Raw genomic sequence first — 18,701 nt, forward strand, 5'->3', positions numbered from 1 at the left:
TTGGGATTCTATGACATAAAGATGCTTTACAAAAACAAAAATCAGAAGCAACATGAGAAAACAACTTTATCGGTAAACAGTGGTTGGGGTTTAGATTATACTATCTGACGGAGTGGTGGGATTCAGATTACAGAGGAACCTCGATTATCTGAACATCAATCATCCAAATTTTGGATTATACAAAGAAGATCTCAAGGTCCCGACAGAAAAATTACATCAAAGAGGTGTTACCAACACCGGTCACGTCTTTTGTTTATACTGATTAAAAGTGAATGTGGCTTACTGAAATGCTGCAGTCCTGGATATCAATGGGAGCCCAGGCACCGTCTCCAAATGACTGACCTCCCACCCTCTCTCTCTCCCCACACTTGCCCTTGAGTTCTACACAAGGATGTACCCTAAACACCCCTTCCCCCTCCAATACTGTCAAAAGGTTGTGCTATTTTGAGACTCACCTCCCCACGCCCCCCCCCCCCCAAAAGGCAGCAGCAGTCTTGCTGTTGGTGTCTAGTCTGGCAGCTATTTCCATTTTGGGACTGGGGCAGCATGGGATGGGGTGTTGCGCAGTGTACTGCTGCCTACTCTCCTGAACAAGGAGTGGACATAACAAGTGCTCACTCTGTCAACCCCATTGAAGTGAAGCAGTGGCAGGGAAGAGGCTTCAGCAATCCCGCAGGTCCCTTAAATGCAAGTGTGTGTCTGCTCAGAAACAAACCCTGAGCCAGAGAGAGGGAGTAAGGCAGGCAGAGCGAGGAAAAAGGAAACTTCAGAAAACTCTTAGAGTCCCAGAGGTGAGGCATTGAATCAGTTATCCAAATAATCAATTATCCAAACAAAATACTGCCCACCTGCTTGAATAATCGAGGTTCTTCTGTATATGGAGACACACTGAAGCTCTCTTTGACATGTATTGACATTTACTGTTAATGTCTGAGGAACGTGCAATATACTGTTCAGAGTTGTGACAAATTATGTCTCAAGCTTCATTACAGTCAAGTCAGACTATCCTAATAATGAGGCACAGTGGCATAGAAGGGAAGAAAAGGAAGCAATCCTACACTCTAGATTCTACTACTTCATGGGTCTTCTGACTCCATGTGCACAAAGATCAATGGGGTCAAAACCTGGCTTGTTCAGTAATATGAATGACTTCGAGTAGACACTATCAATCATCAAATCAGGGGACAATGAATCAATGACAATCAATCAAATAGTAGCCTTCCAAATGGATTGGATGAATAGTTAAACAAATTACAGGGAAATGGGGAAAAAAAGTGATGATTAGGACTAACTCAACTGCCCCTTGAAAGGCTCAAAAGCCTGAAAGCATCCTGCAGTAACGTTCAATGATTTTCTAACATGATAGATTATTAGAAACTGGAACAAGCAACTACCACTAGTTCCAGGAATGTATCTAGAAAAATTGTTTGGAGTTAATCTGCAAAAGGAAGAGAATTAACATCATTACAGAATAAACAGCCTACATAGTGCCATTTGTTTACAATGTGAATTTGCATTTTTCACAAATGATGCAAGTTCTATTTACAAATGCTTTCAAATTTTGTAAGTTTATTTGTACTCTGAAATATTAACTAATTGTCTTGTGTTTTAGTAAAGTTTCAATATCAGAACAATCCTTTCAATGAAAAATCATTTTTTTCAAATTGCAAAAGTAAGAGCAGATATGACAATTTGTATATCTAAACAATGTTAAATTTAGGCTTAGTGCCTCCAGTAACATGCATTGCATCTTAACTCAAATTTCTAAAAAGTAAACATTTTATTACAATACTGCTATTCATAATATACAGCATAAACAGTTCCTACGACAAAAAACGTAGTGGTATGAAAATGGCTTTCACACCAACTGTCATGTTCTGGATCCCACAGAAATCTGCTGGCAATCTATATAATTAAAGTAAAATATATTCAAAACGATGTAAGACACTATCATTTCAAAAACAAAATATTCTTAATTCAAAATAAAATGAAAAATTTAATGATAAATTAAGTTGTCGTTTCAGAGTAGATTTAGTTATAAATGGGTTTTTTAAATTGCTGAAAAACAGACATGCTATCTCACACCAATTTGTATGGCATGAGATACAGGGTGCTGACTGATTAGCAAGTGGACTCTGATTTGTCAAAGCCTCTTACCAACAAATCAACACTGTTTCTCTTCCCAAACATTCCCTTTGAAATTAGTTAAAATCACACAACATCAGGTTATAGTCCAACAGGTTTATTTAGAACTATTAGCTTTTGGACTGCTGCTCCACAGCTACCCGATGAAGGAGCAGCGCTCCGAAAGCTAGTACTTCCAAATAAACCTCTTGGACTATAACATGGTGTTGTGATTTTTAAACTTTATACACCCCAGTCCAACACCAGCACATCCACATTATGGCCCTTTGAAATTGTTATTCCCACTGCTGTTCTGCTGAGTACAATACAAAAAAACTTTGGCAACACAAAAAAAAAGCTTCAACATGTCTTCTTTTCAACAATAATCAAGTTCTGTCCTTCATGATTTTTTTTTTACAACTGCTATTAAAAAAGCGAACCTGACTCAGTACCATTTTTAAAAGGCTCTCTTTGTGGTCAATGTCACCACTAGATGGAGCACCTTTTTTTTTTATATTTGAAAAATATACTTTATTCATAAATTGTATAGAGATCCAAATAATTTTATGTTTGGACATGCTTAAAATCAGATGCTTTTAAACGGATGAAGAGCTCATGCTCGAAACGTCGACTCTCCTGCTCCTCAGATGCTACTTGACTGGCTGTGCTTTTCCAGCACCACACTTTTTGACTCTGATCTCCAGCATCTGCAGTCCTTACTTTCTCCTGCTTTAAAACTTGCATCCAACAGGAAAATGCAGGGTATGATAAACACATAAAAGTAACATCATCAGAGCCAAAGAAATGCAAATACATTTGTGAGCAGGGCCTCCAAAATGCTAAAGAGTATTTGGAATTTTGTGTAGATCGTTTTCCCTGAATAAGTAGGCCATATGCACTTTTGTGTTATTTGCTCAGCTGATTTCCCTAGGACTCTCCTACATATACTCTATCTTAGCTACTCATAATATACAGCATACACAGTTCCTTTCATTCTATTCCTATTTTTTCGGATGGGATACTATTTTAATTGTACTAAAATCAGTTTTTTTTTAAATTCACTCATGGAAACTGGCAGGCCAGCATTAATTGCCCTTGAGAAGTGGATGGTGAGCTGCCACTCACATGCTTTAGGTGGATGCACAATACCTTTAGGGATGGAATTCCAGGTTTTTGACCCGACAATACTGAAAGAATGGCAATATACTTCAAAGTCTGGATGGTGGGTGGCTTGGTGGGGAACTTGGAGGTGGTAGATTTCCCATGTATCTGCTGCCCGGTCCTTCTCATTGGAAATGGTTGTGGCTTTGGAAGGTGCTGTCTAAGGATCTTTTGAATTTCTACAGACATTTTATAGATAGTACACAAAGCTGTGTTGGTGGCAGGGGGAGTGGCCTTTTATATCTTTCCCCTCTCACCTTAAATCTATGCCCTCCACTTCTGGACTGTCACATCGCAGGGAAAAGATCTTATCTATTTATGTTATCCATGCCCCTGATTTTATAAACCTCTATAAAGGTCATCCCTCAGCCTCACATTCCTGGGAAAAAAGAGCGTCAGCCTCTCCCTATAGCTCAAATCTTCCAACACTGGCAACATCCTTGTACATCTTTTGTGAACCCTTTCAAGTTTCACAATGTCCTTCTGAGAGGAGGGAGACCAGAATTGCACGCAATATTCTAAAAGTGCCCTAACCAATGCCCTGCTGTTGAGACTGTTATCAGATTTGCTGACAGCGCCAGAGGACAGGACTTTTCATATTGCAAAAAAAAAATTCATTTTAAAAAAAAAACTCAATCATTTAATCTCGACAGTGTGAGAGCAGGCCATTTGTCCCATTGAATCTATACTGACCCTCCAAAGAACATTCCATACCCCTTACCATATCCCCTGTATTTCCCGTGGCTAACTCACCTAGCCTGCACATCCCTGGACAAATGACCTTACAACTCCTATACTCAATGCTCTGACCAATAAAGGCAAGCATACTAAACGACTTCTTCATTAGCCTATCTACCTGCGACTCCATTTTCAACAAAGAATGAACCTAGACTCCAAAGTCTCTTTGTTCAGAAACACTCCACAAAGCCTCACCATTAAGTGTAAACATCTTGTCTTGATTTGCCTTTCCAAAATGCAGCACCTCACACTTATCTAAATTAAACTAACCATTCTGCATCTCTAAACACCCATCTGGTGACGTTCAATATAATTAATCCAAAAGGACTGGGCAGCACAGTGGCTCAGCAGGAACCCAGGTTCAATTCCAAACTAGGGCAAATCTGTCAGGAGGTTGCACATTCTCCCCACACTTGTGTGGGATTCCTCCAGGTGCTCCAGTTTCTTCACACAGTCCAAAGATGTGCAGGTCATTGGGCAATTTAGCATGCCCAATCAAAGTGTCCAGGGATGTGCAGGATAGGTGGATTAGCCACGAGAATTGCAGGAGATAAGGTAAGAGGTGTGGAATGTTTTTTGGAGGGTCAGTGTGAATTCAATGGGATAAATGGTCTGAATTGACACTGTAGGGATTCAATGATTCTGAGTTTTTTTAAAGAAATTAATAAAGTATATTTTTTGCAATATAAAAAGTCCTTCCCATCTGGAGCTGCCAGCAAATCTGATAACAGTCTCAACAGCACAGCTTGGTAGAGCACACTGCCAGGACTGCAAGCAGGCTCAGGAAGATGACAGCCATAGAATCTCAATGAGATAGCCAGGAGAATGTTGGGTGGGAAGGCTGTGCCCTCTTTAGGGGATAAGGTTTTGAAGTACAAGCAGGTAGGGAGGAGGTAACTATCGTCTCAAAGGATGATCCCAGTGGGCAAAGGGCACCCTCCAAAGATAATGAACCCCTTTCTTCCCAGCCTTAACATTTTGGAGAAAACAAAATAGCTGCCAATTTGTACCTGCCCACACTAATCGTTTTATGGCATAGTCAGGGTAATATTAGATTTAGTTCAACTTTTAACAGTTTGTTTATTTACATTTGATAGGTGTAATGCTGATTTTGCCACTGTCCTTATTGAGGGTAAGCTCAAGAGTAGATGGGAATGTGATAGCCTGGACACCTGCCCTATTTTGCATGTCTCCACACTGAAAACATACCTGCCAGGTGCAAGTAATATCAGCCTATGGTCTTTAGTAGTTGAATATTCTGTTGATTTACACCTACAAGATGGACAAAACCACTTGGAATAAAAAAAAGCATCATGGACTTTTCATACTACTGTTTCCATAAAGAAGTTATTTTTGAAAACTATTGTCAACTTGAAATGATTTACTCACCATTATACCTTGATTTTTCAGTTCTCCAGTGAAAACTCTAGCAATTAATTTGAACCGTTCAGGTGCCAAATCTTTTGCTATGGCTCTCACATCATCAGAAAGGGCAAGAGTCAATGCCTTAAAATTGTAAATGTCCTTATCTCTTAGCTTAGCCTTTAAAAAAAAATAAAACTTGATATTGTCTTTCATCAATTTAAAACAATTTTGTTTCCTAGCAAAGAAATTAGCTGGTTTATTTTCCTCCTCATACTATCAAAATAAAATAGTGTAATGTTAAGTATTTTACAAGTATTTTCCTACCGGTACCACTAGTGACAATCTAGCATGATTCTTTTACCATGGATTTAATCTGCTCTAATAGTTCCAGTCCAGCTGACTGTATGAACAGAGTTCCATTACCCTTCCCTATAGGCAATGATGTTGCCATTAGATGCACCCAAAAATCAAGATTACTATATTTAGTTGGCTGTTTACAGTTATTAAATGTTAGAGATTATTTCCACGTTCTCCTGGCTGCTTCCCCAACAACCCCTTCCCAAACTTATCGAACATCATATTATCTGGGATATTGAATTTCAGATGCAAGTCCCACAGTGACCACTAAACCACAGTGGCTTCCCACTTGCTCTCAGGGACAATTAGGGACTCCCATGAAGAAATAACAAACATCTTGTTTAAAAACTGTACACATTACCTCGAAAAGCTCATCCATCCTTCTTGCAACTGCAGCAAAGTCAAATTCTCTATCTGGAACCATTTTATAGGTATTAGCCATTTTTTGCTTCACAAGACTAGGTTTCCAGGTTAAAGGTTCTTCAAAGACATCATCATCATCTTCATCCAGTTCACTCTTGTCTACATGCACAACTTGAAGGATAGTGTCATGTAACCTTTCCTTTAGGATCTCATGAAACTTAACTCGAGAAAGTTGGTGACAAGGAGGATTAGATTAAGTCATAAACAATCTGCTCAGCACATATCTGTGGTATTGCTTACTTTAGAATGAAAATATAACAGAATGTATAGTTCTAAACTTCTAGTATCTGCTTACGAACAGATGAAATTAGAAGTAAGCCATTCAGCCTGTTGACCTTTCAAGAAGATCATGCCACAACTGCTTGTGGTTTCAATTTCATGTTCCCATCTAACCCTGATAATCTTGAGAGAAAGCATTAATCTATCTACCTCAAAAAAAACTCAATGACCTGCCTCCATTTTCTTCCGATATAGAAAGTTTGAACACTCATCTTCAGAACAAAATGGCCCTGATCTCTATCTACAAAGGAGAACACTTAATGATACAAACCGTGTCCCCTAGTCTTGGCTCACCCACAAGACAGAGAGAGAAAAAAAATCATATTCACATCCACCTTGTCAAAATCATTCTTGATCTTTCATGTATCAATCAAATCACTCCTCATTCCTCAACTCGTGGAAATAAGCCCAGATAGTCCAATGTTTCCTCAGTCGGTCCACTCATTCCAGGAGTCAATCTTGTAAATCTCCTCTGAATTGCCCCCAACACACATTTACATTCTTCCAAAATACAAGATTAAAACCATACGCAGTATTTGAGATTTGACCTCACCAGTGCCTTGTATAAATAAAGCATATCTTAACTACTTTCAATTCAATTAACCTTCTTAGTCTCTTACTGCCCTTGCATACTAAGATTTTGCCAATTAGCCTGACCTTGCTCGTTGGTAAGTATTTAGAGTCTATTATCAAGGATGAGATTGCAGATTACTTATTAGGTGCACAATAGGTGGCTTGGCCATGGTAAATTGCTCCATAGTGCCCAGAGATGTGTAGAATAGGTACATTTGCCATGGTAAACATAGGGATACACGGATAGGGTAGGGAGCTGGATGTATATTGCACGCTCTTCCAACGTTTGGTGCAGACTTGATAGGCCAAATGGTCCCTTACCACACTAACAGTTCAAAACTAGGACTCAGTCAGCACAGCTTTGTCAAGGAGAGTTCATGCTTGGCAAATCTTAGACTTTATGAGCAAGTTACGCAAAGGAGATCCAACATGCATGATCTATTTGAATTTCTAGAACGTCTTTGACAAGTGTCATGAAGGAAGCTGCGAAATAAGAGTCCATGGTGTGAGAGGCAAAGTACTGGTATAGTTAGAGAATTGGCTGACTGGCAGAAGGCAGAGTGTGGAGATAATGGGGTCTTTTTTCAGGATACTGTCTAGCAGAGTTCTGCAGAAGTCCATATTGGAACAACAATTCACATTAAAGTTAATGACATGGACAAAACAGCCGGAGGGCGTTGTTGCTAAGTTTGCAGTTGACATATTAGGTGGAGGTACAAGTACAGTTTTGGAAGCAGGGAGGCTGCAGAAAGATATGTACAGACTAGGAGTTTGTACAAAGAATTAGCAAATGGAATATAATGTGGGATAGCGTGAGGTTATGCAATTTGGTAGGGAGAACAGAGGCACAGATTATTTTCTATACAGGGATAGGCTTCATAAATCTAAAGGAGAAAGTGAGGTCTGCAGATGCTGGAGATCAGAGCTGAAAATGTGTTGCTGGAAAAGCGCAGCAGGTCAGGCAGCATCCAGGGAACAGGAGAATCGACGTTTCGGGCATAAGCCAGAAGGGCTTATGCCCGAAACGTCGATTCTCCTGTTCCCTGGATGCTGCCTGACCTGCTGCGCTTTTCCAGCAACACATTTTCAGCTTCATAAATCTAAAGTCAGACTTTAGAATTCGCTTAATATTAACATACAGGCAAGATTAGAGCGGTGCTGGAAAAGCACAGCAGGTCAGGCAGCATCCGAGGAGCAGGAAAAATCAACGTTTCAGGAAGGAGCCCTTCATCAGGAATGAGGCTGGGAGCCTCCCGGGGTGGAGAGATAAATGGAAGGTAGGGTGGGGCTGGGGAGAAGGTAGCTAAGGGTGCAATAGGTGGATGGAGGTGATAGGTAAGAGAGGAGGGTGGAGCGGATAGGTGGGAAGGAAGATTGGCAAGTAGGACAGGTGATGAGGATGGTGCTAAGCTGGAAGGTTGGAACTGGGGTAAAGTGGTGGGGAGGGGAAATGGGAAACTGGTGAAGTCCACACTGATGCCCTGGGGTTGAAGTGTTCAGAGGCGGAAGATGAGGCATTCTTGCTCCAGTCCTCGGGTGGTGAGGGAATGGCAGTGGAGGAGGCCCAGAACCCACATGTCATCGGCAGAGTGGGAGGGGGAGTTGAAATGTTCGGCCACAGGGGCAGTGGGGTTGATTGGTGCGGGCATCCCAGACATGTTCCCTAAAGCGCTCTGCGAGGAGGTGTCCGGTTGCCCCAATGTAAAGGGGACTGCAATCGAGAGCAACGGATACAATAAATGACATTTGTGGAAGTGCAAATGAAACTGTGGAAGGCTCCTTTGGGGCCTTGGATAGAGGTGGGGTGGGGGGTGGAGGTGGGGAGGGGGAGGGGTGTGGGTGCAGATTTTGCAATTCATGCAGTGGCAGGGGAAGGTGCCAGGAGGGAAGGGTGGGTTGTTGGGGGTCGTGGATCTGACCAGGTAGTCACAGAGGGAGCAGTCTTTGCGGAAAGCGGCTAGGGGTGGGGAGGGAAATATATCACTAGTGGTGGGGTCCATTTGTAGGTGATGGAAATTCCCCCCCAGAACCCTGAGGGGAAACATCATCTCTGCTAGTGACTCCACCCCCATTCACTACACCACCACTCCCACGGCAGTTACATGCTCCACCCCCACACCTACACCAGGTCCTAGTTCCCAGCCCCCCCAGACCACTCCCTCATTGAGGACGAACATTGAGTCCTCAGCAAAGGCCTTACCTCCATCCCCCTCCGTCCACGCATCAATGAATTCAATATGCGTTGTGACGTTGAGCACTTCTTCCGCTGCCTCCACCTCAGAGCTTACCTTTTCAATCAGGACTCCTGTCCACTTTCCGAGGACCCTACACCCACCTCCAACGCACTCCATCCACCTTGACACCCCATGCTGGCCTTTTATCCCACTCTCTCAATCTCTTCATTTCCAACTGCCGCTGAGACATTAACCGCCTCAACCTCTCACCCTCACAATGCGCAGCTCCCCAATCCCTCTGCTCCAGTCCCAACCTCACCATCAAACCAGCGGAATAAAGGGGGTGCAGTGGTAGTTTGGCGCACTGACCTCTACACCACTGAAGCCAGGCACCAACTTGGAGACACCTCTTCCTACCACCCCCTCGACCATGACCTCCCCCCCTCAATCACCAAATCATCTCCCAGACCATACACAACTTCATCACCGCAGGGATCACCCACCCACAGCTTCTGCCCAATTCTACCTCCTTCCCAAGATCCACAAACCTGACCAGCCCGGCCGACCCATTGTCTCAGCCTGATTCTGCCCCATTGAACTCATCTTCACCTACCTCGATTCTGTCCTATTCCCCTCTTCGACCAGGTGAAAGTGAGGACTGCAGATGCTGGAGATCAGAGCTGATAATGTGTTGCTGGAAAAGCGCAGGTCAGGCAGCATCCAAGGAGCAGGAGAATCGATGTTTCGGGCATGAGCCCCCCTTCTTTTCCACCCCCCCCCCGACCAGGAACTCCCCACATACGTTCGTGACACTACCCTCACCCCCTCCAAGATTTGCATTTTCTCAGCCCCCAACACCTCATTTTCACCATGGACATCCAGTAACTCTACACCTCCATCCACCATGACCAGAGCCTCCAAGCCCTCTGTTTCTTCCTCTCCCGACATCTCCACCAGTATCCTTCCACTGACACTCATTCGTTTGACCGAACTGGTCTTCACTCTTAACAATATCTCCTTTGGATCCTTCCACTTCCTCCAGACAAAGGGGGAAGCCATGTGCACCCCCATGGGCCCCAGCTATGCCTGTCTCTATGCTGGCTACATGGAACGATCCGTCTTCTGTAGTTACACCGGAACCATTCTCCACCTCTTCCTCCACGACATTGATGACTGCATCAATGCCACCTTGTGCTCCCACGAGGATATTGAGCAGTTCATCAGCTTCAGCAACCCATTCCACCCCGAACTTAAATTCACATGGACCATCTCTGACATCTCCCTCCCCTTCCTGGACCTCTCCATTTCCATCAACGTCGACCAACTCAACACTGACATTTTTTTTAAAAACAAACCCACCGACTCCCACAGCTATCTGGGTTACACCTCTTCCCACCCTACCTCCTGCAAAAATGCTTTTGTCTAAAATGCTATCCCTTATTCCCAATTCCTTTGCCGTATCTGCTCCCAGGAGCACCGGTTCCACCATAGAACACACCAGATGGCCTCCTTCTTGCAAGACCGTAATTTCCCCTCCTATGTGGTTGAAGGTGCCCTCCAACTCATCTCATCCACAACCCACACCTCCGCCCCGAAACCCCACCCCTCCAACCTCAACAAAGACAGAACCCCCCCTTGGTCCTCACCTTCCACCCCACCAACCTCACATAAACCGCATCATCCACCGACATTTCTGCCACCTACAGACAGACCCCATCACCAGGGATATAGCTCCCTCCCCACCCCTATGTGCAAAGACTATTCCCTCCGTGACTATCTGGTCAGATCCATGCCCCCCAACAACCCACCCTCCTGTCTCAGCACCTTCCCCTGCCACCACAGAAATTGCAAAATCGGCACCCATACCTCCATCCAAGGCCCCAAAGGAGCTTTCCATATCCATCAAAGTTTCACCTGCACACCCACAAATGTCATTTATTGTAACCGTTGGTCCCGACGCAGCCTCCTTTACACAGGGGAGACTGGACGCCTTCACATAGAGTGCTTTAGGGAACATCTCCGGGACACCTGCATCAATCAACCCCAGCATTCCGTCCCACTCTGCCAAGGACATGCGGGTCCTGGGCCTCCTCCACCGCCGTCGCACCCTCACCACCTGACACCTGGAGGAAGAACACCTCATCTTCCACCTCGCAACACTTCAACCCCAGGACATCAATGCAGACGTCACCAGATTCCTCATTTCCCCTTCTCCCACCTCACCCCAGTTCCAAACTTCCAGCTCAGCACTGCCCTCATCACCTGTCAATCTTCCTTACAACCTATCCACTCCACCCTCCTCTCTGACCTATCACCTTCACCCACCCCCATCCTACTGTTGCAGTCTTAGCGACCTTCTCCCCAGCCCCACCTTCTTCCATTCATCTTCCACCCGGGAAGCTTCCAGCCTCATTCCTGATGATGGGCTCCCGCCCGAAACGTCGGTTTTCCTGCTCCTCGGATGCTGCCTGACCTGCTGTGCTTCCCCAGCACCACACAGATCTTGAATGCGATCTCCAGCATCTGCCAAGTCCTCACTTTCTCCCCGATCCTGGGCTTGCCATTCGAGGAGCAGTTGAGGGCTCCCTCACCCACACTTACCGCGTTCTCCTCGAATACGCTAGACCGCCGATTCCGGCCCCCAGTTCTCCGACCGTCTGTCTCCACGGACGGCCTGGCGATCTTCTTACGTAGCGGCAAACCCATTCGCCCTAACGGCACCTGCCCCTTCAATTCATCCATATCCATGGTGTCATCCATCTCCTCTCCCAGGCTCTGAAGAATTTCATCCTCCTCCTCCTCCATCGCTGCCTTCTTCTTCTTCGCCGAGCTTCTGGACCGTTAAACCACCGTTGCCGGTTTGATTTTGAATCCGGTGCCGCGTGCTAGGCGGGGCGGACACGTGGCCGCCAACATCCCGCGCGCTGGTCTCTATGACGTGGATATGGGGCGGAGCGCTGATTCCCAACCCACCCCATCCGAGAATGCGCGCAAGTCTCCGTCACGTGGGTAGGGGGCGGGGTGCTGATTCCCAGATCGCCCCCACCCGATCATGCGCGGTCTCCGTCACGTGGGTAGGGGGTGGGGCGCTAATTCCCAGCCCGTCCCCACCCGTTACTGCGCGCAGGTCTCCGTCACGTGGGTAGGGGGCGGGGCGCTGATTCCCAGCTCGCCCCCACCCGATAATACGCGTAGGTCTCCGTCACGTGGGTAGGGGGCGGGGCGCAGATTCCCAGCCCGCCCCCACCCGATAATACGCGCAGGTCTCTGTCACGTGGGTAGGGGGCGGGGCGCTGATTCCCAGCTCGCCCCCACCCGATAATACGCGTAGGTCTCCGTCACGTGGGTAGGGGGCGGGGCGCAGATTCCCAGCCCGCCCCCACCCGATAATACGCGCAGGTCTCTGTCACGTGTTAGTTCTCCCCTTCCCACCAGATGGGCGCATGCGCGGACAATTGAAGCTTGGAGAGAAGTTCATAACAGTCAGCATGTTCCTCTTGCTGGAGGGATAGCCCGCTGTGATAGCGATCCCCTGGATAATAAGGACATCAACTGTCTGTTTCTGTCACTTCTTCAGGCGGTCAGGAAACCTTCGGTAAAACCGTCAATCTGTGCTGGCTACGGGCCACAGGACGCAGGCGCTGAAGTAGGCCATTCAGCCCGTCCAAGGCTGCTCCGACATTCGGAGAGATCGTGAAGGATCTGATCTTCGTTTTCTTCTGGCTTTTTCAGGAGTTCTTCCTCCCCTCTGTTGTAAATCTGTTTTCTGAGGTTATGCGCTCTGAGAATGTTATGGTGGACTGTCTTCTTCAGGAACTGCAGCAAACAGTGGTTTTGATAGAGCCGGCCTAAGTTAAACAAAACTTGCAACTCGGAAATCGATTATTCCGTCCAACCAATCTATGACGGTTGAAGTAATAAATGTTGCTATATTTGCTACTCAAGCAGAAAGACATGTGCTGTAAAGTACTGAGAATTCTGAAAGGGTATGGGTGGAGTACTAATTATTTCAGAGTTCATTAAACCTAACGTTTTTCTAAGATGGCAATATATAATAAGCCAATAAAGACCTGTCTCTCGGCTGAAGTGCATCACATGGTCTGCAGGCTTGGATTGATAGAGTTGAATAGCCCAGAGCTGGAGCACATCGTCACTGTGTCTGGAGAGATTTGTTGGGAGGCTATTACATTTTACCTACGCACTTCAAATACAGGTTTTTCCTTTTTTCCCTTTGTTATTCAAGTCAATTGTAAAATTACTTTTCGAAGGTGCATTCTAGAGAGATGGGGAAAGGCATAATCATGCTGTCCAAACTGTTGTTACAGAGGAACATGACCTGGACTACGTAGAAAGTGTGAGACTTCTGGGACCTGTATGTAAAACTGTCCATGTATATCTACTGTCCCTCAATACGCAGCAGTTCAACAATCAATATGGACTGTGGTTTAAATGGACTAACAACACAGAGGTATGATTCAGAAAATTGACTTTGTACTATTTTCAGCCACAATTTTTTTGAGAGACTGGTTTTATTGAGTGCAAGCATCTAAAACTTCCCAGAACTACGACAAGTTTTTATCAGTATCTTTTCTCACCTTTCCAGTATCCTCCTCAATTGACTTGTATAAATCTTAATTTCAATGAGGTATTTTTCACCAACCCCAACTAGAGTCATAGAGATGTACAGTGTGGAAACAGACCCTTCGGTTCAACTTGTCCATGCAAACCAGATATCCCAACCTAATCCACTCCCGCTTGCCAGCAATTGGCCCATATCCCTGCTAACCCCTCCTATTCATATACCCATCCAGATGCCTTTTAAATGTTGTAATTGTACCAGCCTCCACCACTTCCTCTGGCAGTGCATTCCATACATGTATCACTCGTGGCATGAAAAAGTTGCCCGTTCAGTTTCTCATATCTTTATCCCCCCTCACCCTAAACCTCTGCTCTCTAGTTCTGGACTCCCCTACGTCAGGGAAAGGACTTTGTCTATTTACCCTATCCATGCCCCACAAGATTTTATACACCTCTGTAAGGTCACCCCTCAGCCTCCAACGTTCAAGGGAAAACTGTTGTGTGCTGACATAAACAGGAGCAGCATTATGAAGTTCTTCAACTAACCTGTCCTGTACCCACTGCAATGTTCACCTATGGTTGTATGGTGAATAAAAATGGAGGAGCACAAAATTGTTCCAGTAATAGCTACTGGAGATGGGAAGTACAAGGTGGCAGTGGCAGATTCTAGCTGGGAATGGGGGAGAAAAATGTCAACTAAATTTTCTGTAAAATTTTAAATGACATCCTCATGATTTTCTCAAAGGATGTTTCGATAACTAGAATTGATAATGCCTCCTACAGTATTGGTACTGACTCTGATTTGGTTTGTGGCTGAATTTTGTTGCTAATGTAACCACTATCTTATTTAAATAAAACACAGAACTGTGAATGTTGGAGACCTGGTCTACTGTATTTGCTGTTCAATGTGGTCTGCTCTACAGATGAAATGCAGGCAGGTGACCGTTTTACAGAACACCTATGTTTTGTTCATGAAAATGGACCCGAGCTTCCAAATGCCTGCCACTTCAACACACCGTTGTGTTCCCATGTCAGCATTTCTGATACGGGCCTGCTGCAGTGTTCCACCGAACCTCAATGCAAACTTGAAGGGCAACATCTCACTTTATGCGTGGGGATCCTGCAGCCTGTAGGACTCAGCATCAGGTTCAATAACTTCAGAGCCTGATTCTATCCTTCCATGCCTTCTACACACCCTGGTCCTATCACAACGATTGCTTTCAGCATAGCCAACCCATTGTTATTTATTCAGCCTCTTTTCTGGCCTGGCCTACTATCAACAATTAAATCAACAACCTACTCCTTTCATTGCTCTCTCTCTGGACTCCATCTCTACTTGTCTGCTCACATCTTCAAAATGCCACTTTTTCCTAGGTGCTGTCAGTTCTGATGAGTCACTAAACTTGAAATGTTAACTCTGCTTTCTCCCTATTGATGCTGCCAGACCTGCTGAGTTTCACTAGCAATTTCTGATTTTTGTTCTGCTATCTCATTTGTTCTTCATTATTATGAAACCTATCTTTAAGTGGAACAATTGTTAATCTGTTAACAAAAACAGAAGACTAACAGTTGCTGAAAGAAAATTTTGAACTTTTTTTTCTAAATTGAACAAGTATAGCCATTTAAGCCCCTTGAGTCTGTTTCACCATTTGAGCTAGATCATGATTGTTTCTACACATGTATTGCACTCTTGTTATTTCATGTAGGTATTGTTTCAAAGAAATCTGTGATTCCTTGGTTTTAGTTATTTGCTGAAGCATTTGAAGCCATCAGGAATTCACAATACACCGCTGTACCCCTCAGCCTGATGAAGTTAACGGCTTGTCTCGAACGAGCTTTGGGTGATGTAAGTGTGCAAGCAACTTTTTTTAAAATTACATATTTTTTGATGTGCTGCTGACTTTGAGGGATGGCAGCACTTTTCCTTTCACCAGTATGCAAAACAAAGGTTTGAAAGAGAGAGACGGACTGACAAATCCTCGAGGTCCATCCTGTCTAATAAGCAATTGACAGGATGGACCTCAAGATAGGACCATCCTATGCAGACGAGTCATATTAACTACTTAGGGAGCCAAAACAAAAAATGGACAGAAGTATGGTGAGTTTCAGCAAATACCCTCAGAAGTGTCTTTGGCCTCTTCTGGAGTACTGTATGCAGTTCTGGTTGCCCTGCTATAAGAAGGGTATTCTTAAATTGGAGGGGGTTCAGAAAGGATTTACCAGGAATTTGCTGGGAATGAAAGGTCTGAATGCTGAAGATAGGCTGGGATTTTGTTTTTCATTGGAGAGTAGGAAGTTGAGGGGTGACCTTTGTATAGGTTGATAAAATCATGAGGGGCATCAATAAGCTGAATAGCAAAGGTGTTTTCCCTAGGATGGGGGAGTTCAAAACTAGGGGACTTTTTTTAAGGTGAGAGAAAAACATCTTAAAAAGGACACAAAGAGCAAGTTTGTTTCCACAGAGTGGTTCGTTTGTGAAATGAACTGCCAGAGGAAGTGGTAGATGTAATATTTAAAAGCCATTTTGAATAGGAAAGGTTTGGAGGGATATGGGCCAAACACAGACAGGAACGTGCTTGGCATGGACGAGTAGGACTGCTGTGTCTGTTTCTGTGTTGTCTGATTCTAAACTCAGTTCTATAATCAAGCAAAGCGATTGCTAAAAGACCACCATTATTCGTGCATTATCACTAGCTATATGGAGAAAGTGGAGTTAGCTCAAGCGTATTTTCAACTTTCCTTGAGTAATAATCCCATCAAAGTTGGAGCTACCAGTTCCATCCAAAAGAGAAATCTCTAATCTGAAAAAAATCTCTTAATATCTTAACTTTTAAGAAGATGTGTGAAATTTATCCGTCAATATCAACACCAAATGTAAACTATATGTCCAGATTACAGAGGAGGAAGTGCTGGATTTCTTGAAACAGTTAAAGGTGGATAAATCCCCAGGACCTGATCAGGTGTACCCGAGAACTCTGTGGGACGCTAGAGAAGTGATTGCTGGGCCTCTTGCTGAGATATTTGTATCATCAATAGTCACAGGTGAGGTACCGGAAGACTGGAGCTTGGCAAACGTGGTGCCACTGTTTAAGAAGGGTGGTAAGGACAACCCAGGGAACTATAGACCAGTGAGCCTGACCTTGGTGGTGGGCAAGTTGTTGGAGGGAATCCTGAGGGACAGGATGTACATGTATTTGGAAAGGCAAGGACTGATTCGGGATAGTCAACATGGCTTTGTGTGTGGGAAATCATGTCTCACAAGCTTGATTGAGTTTTTTTGAAGAAGTAACAAAGAAGATTGAGGGCAGAGCAGTAGATGTGATCTATATGGACTTCAGTAAGGTGTTCGACAAGGTTCCCCATGGGAGACTGATTAGCAAGGTTAGATCTCATGGAATAGAGGGAAAACTAGCCATTTGGATACAGAACGGGCTCAAAGGTAGAAGACAGAGGGTGGTGGTGGAGGGTTGTTTTTCAGACTGGAGGCCTGTGACCAGTGGAGTGCCAGAAGGATCGTGCTGGGCCCTCTACTTTTTGCCACTTACATAAATGATTTGGATGCGAGCATAAGAGGTACAGTTAGTAAGTTTGCAGATGACACCAAAATCGGAGGTGTAGTGGACAGCGAAGAGGGTTACCCCAGATTACAACAGGATCTTGACCAGATGGGCCAATGGGCTGAGAAATGGCAGATGGAGTTTAATTTAGATAAATGCGAGGTGCTGCATTTTGGGAAAGCAAATCTTAGCAGGACTTATACACTTAATGGTAAGGTCCATGGGAGTGTTGCTGAACAAAGAGACCTTGGAGTGCAGGTTCATAGCTCCTTGAAAGTGGAGTCGCAGGTAGAAAGGATAGTGAAGAAGGTGTTTGGTATGCTTTTCTTTATTGGTCAGAGTATTGAGTACAGGAGTTGGGAGGTCATGTTGCGGCTGTACAGGACATTGGTTAGGCCACTGTTGGAATATTGCGTGCAGTTCTGGTGTCCTTCCTATCGGAAAGATGTTGTGAAACTCGAAAGGGTTCAGAAAAGACTTACAATGATGTTGCCAGGGTTGGAGGATCGGAGCTATGGGGAGAGGCTGAACAGGCTGGGGCTGTTTTCCCTGGAGCATTGGATGCTGAGAGGTGACCTTAGAGGTTTACAAAATTGAGGGGCATGGATAGGATAAATAGACAAAGTCTTTTCCCTTGGGTCGGGGAGTCCAGAACTAGAGGGCATAGGTTTAGGGTGAGAGGTGAAAGAAATAAAAGAGACCTAAGGGGCAACTTTTTCACGCAGAGGGTGGTATGTGTATGGAATGAGCTGCCAGAGGAAGTGGTGGAGGCTGGTACAATTGCAACATTTAAGAGGCATTTGGATAGGTATATGAATAGGAAGGGTTTGGAGGGATATGGGCTGGGTGCTGGCAGGTGGGACTCGATTGGGTTGGGATATCTGATCGGCATGGACGGGTTGGACCAAAGGGTCTGTTTCCATGCTGTACATCTCTATGACACTCTGTTCTCCATTGCAATTCCGATATTGATCAGAATTAACTTGCAACTAATCAGCACCATCTTTTCATACAGTATAAATTGTTCCCTTTGGAGGTTTAGTTTCCTTGCAATTCCTTCCTGATGAATGCAACATGAAAAGCTTCAGCAGTATTTCTTTCTCATTTACAGCATGTTTTCTGCCCCACATTTCCTATTCCACATATTTATCACCTGCAGAGATTATATCTTCACCTGTTCTCATGTATGTTTGAATCCATGTCCCTAAGCTTGTTCTAATAGGTTCCTAGACTTAATGTACACTAACAGAATTTGAGTTATTGTTTATCTGTAAAGGTAGAAAGGGAGAAATCCTGTTCATCTATGCAAACTGCATTAGATGCAAGTCCCAAAATATACCTTTTGCTCTGCAAATCCCAGTTGCTCACAAAA

General features: G+C 44.5%; 2 protein-coding genes across 8 annotated transcripts in view; one reads left to right on the forward strand and one right to left on the reverse strand.

The window, feature by feature from the left end:
* Window positions 1-1,614: 1,614 nt before the first annotated feature.
* LOC122553207 (dynein light chain Tctex-type protein 2-like) lies at window positions 1,615-12,196 on the reverse strand. Of its 2 annotated transcripts, none has more exons than XM_043696803.2 (4): window positions 11,796-12,196; window positions 6,107-6,325; window positions 5,413-5,565; window positions 1,615-1,905 (listed from the first exon to the last, which is right to left on the reverse strand). In XM_043696803.2, the coding sequence occupies exons 1-4, from the start codon at window positions 11,997-11,999 to the stop codon at window positions 1,795-1,797; spliced, it is 687 nt and encodes a 228-aa protein (XP_043552738.1). In that variant the 5' UTR covers window positions 12,000-12,196; the 3' UTR covers window positions 1,615-1,794. The 2 variants fall into 2 exon arrangements, with proteins under 2 accessions (XP_043552738.1, XP_043552739.1); XM_043696804.2 differs by lacking the exon at window positions 1,615-1,905 and adding an exon at window positions 4,960-5,295.
* Window positions 12,197-12,626: 430 nt separating this feature from the next.
* LOC122552619 (endoplasmic reticulum membrane-associated RNA degradation protein-like) overlaps window positions 12,627-18,701 on the forward strand; it is a 40,823-nt gene continuing 34,748 nt past the window's right edge. For 3 of the 6 annotated variants that reach the window (XM_043695389.2, XM_043695390.2, XM_043695391.2), the window contains exons 1-3: window positions 12,628-13,407; window positions 13,520-13,662; window positions 15,517-15,618. In XM_043695389.2, coding sequence (XP_043551324.2) covers window positions 13,236-13,407; window positions 13,520-13,662; window positions 15,517-15,618 — 417 coding nt within the window. In that variant the 5' untranslated portion in view covers window positions 12,628-13,235. Of the gene's footprint in view, window positions 13,663-15,478; window positions 15,619-18,701 lie in introns of all 6 variants that reach the window. The other 3 variants (XM_087991155.1, XM_043695392.2, XM_043695393.2) reach the window with 3 other exon arrangements.

This window comes from Chiloscyllium plagiosum, unplaced genomic scaffold (assembly GCF_037043375.1).
Source record: "Chiloscyllium plagiosum isolate Xiang-an unplaced genomic scaffold, Cpla_swu_hap1 HiC_scaffold_10, whole genome shotgun sequence".
NCBI lineage: Eukaryota > Metazoa > Chordata > Chondrichthyes > Orectolobiformes > Hemiscylliidae > Chiloscyllium > Chiloscyllium plagiosum.

Excerpts from the sequence above, each read along its gene's own strand:
- LOC122553207 (XM_043696803.2), bottom strand. The coding sequence starts at position 11,999 with ATGGAGGAGGAGGAGGATGAAATTCTTCAGAGCCTGGGAGAGGAGATG. Across the intron at positions 6,326-11,795 it reads GCGTATTCGAGGAGAACGCG|TTTCATGAGATCCTAAAGGA; the intron begins GTAAGTGTGGGT and ends TCTCGAGTTAAG. Across the intron at positions 5,566-6,106 it reads GGATGGATGAGCTTTTCGAG|GCTAAGCTAAGAGATAAGGA; the intron begins GTAATGTGTACA and ends TTTTTTTTAAAG.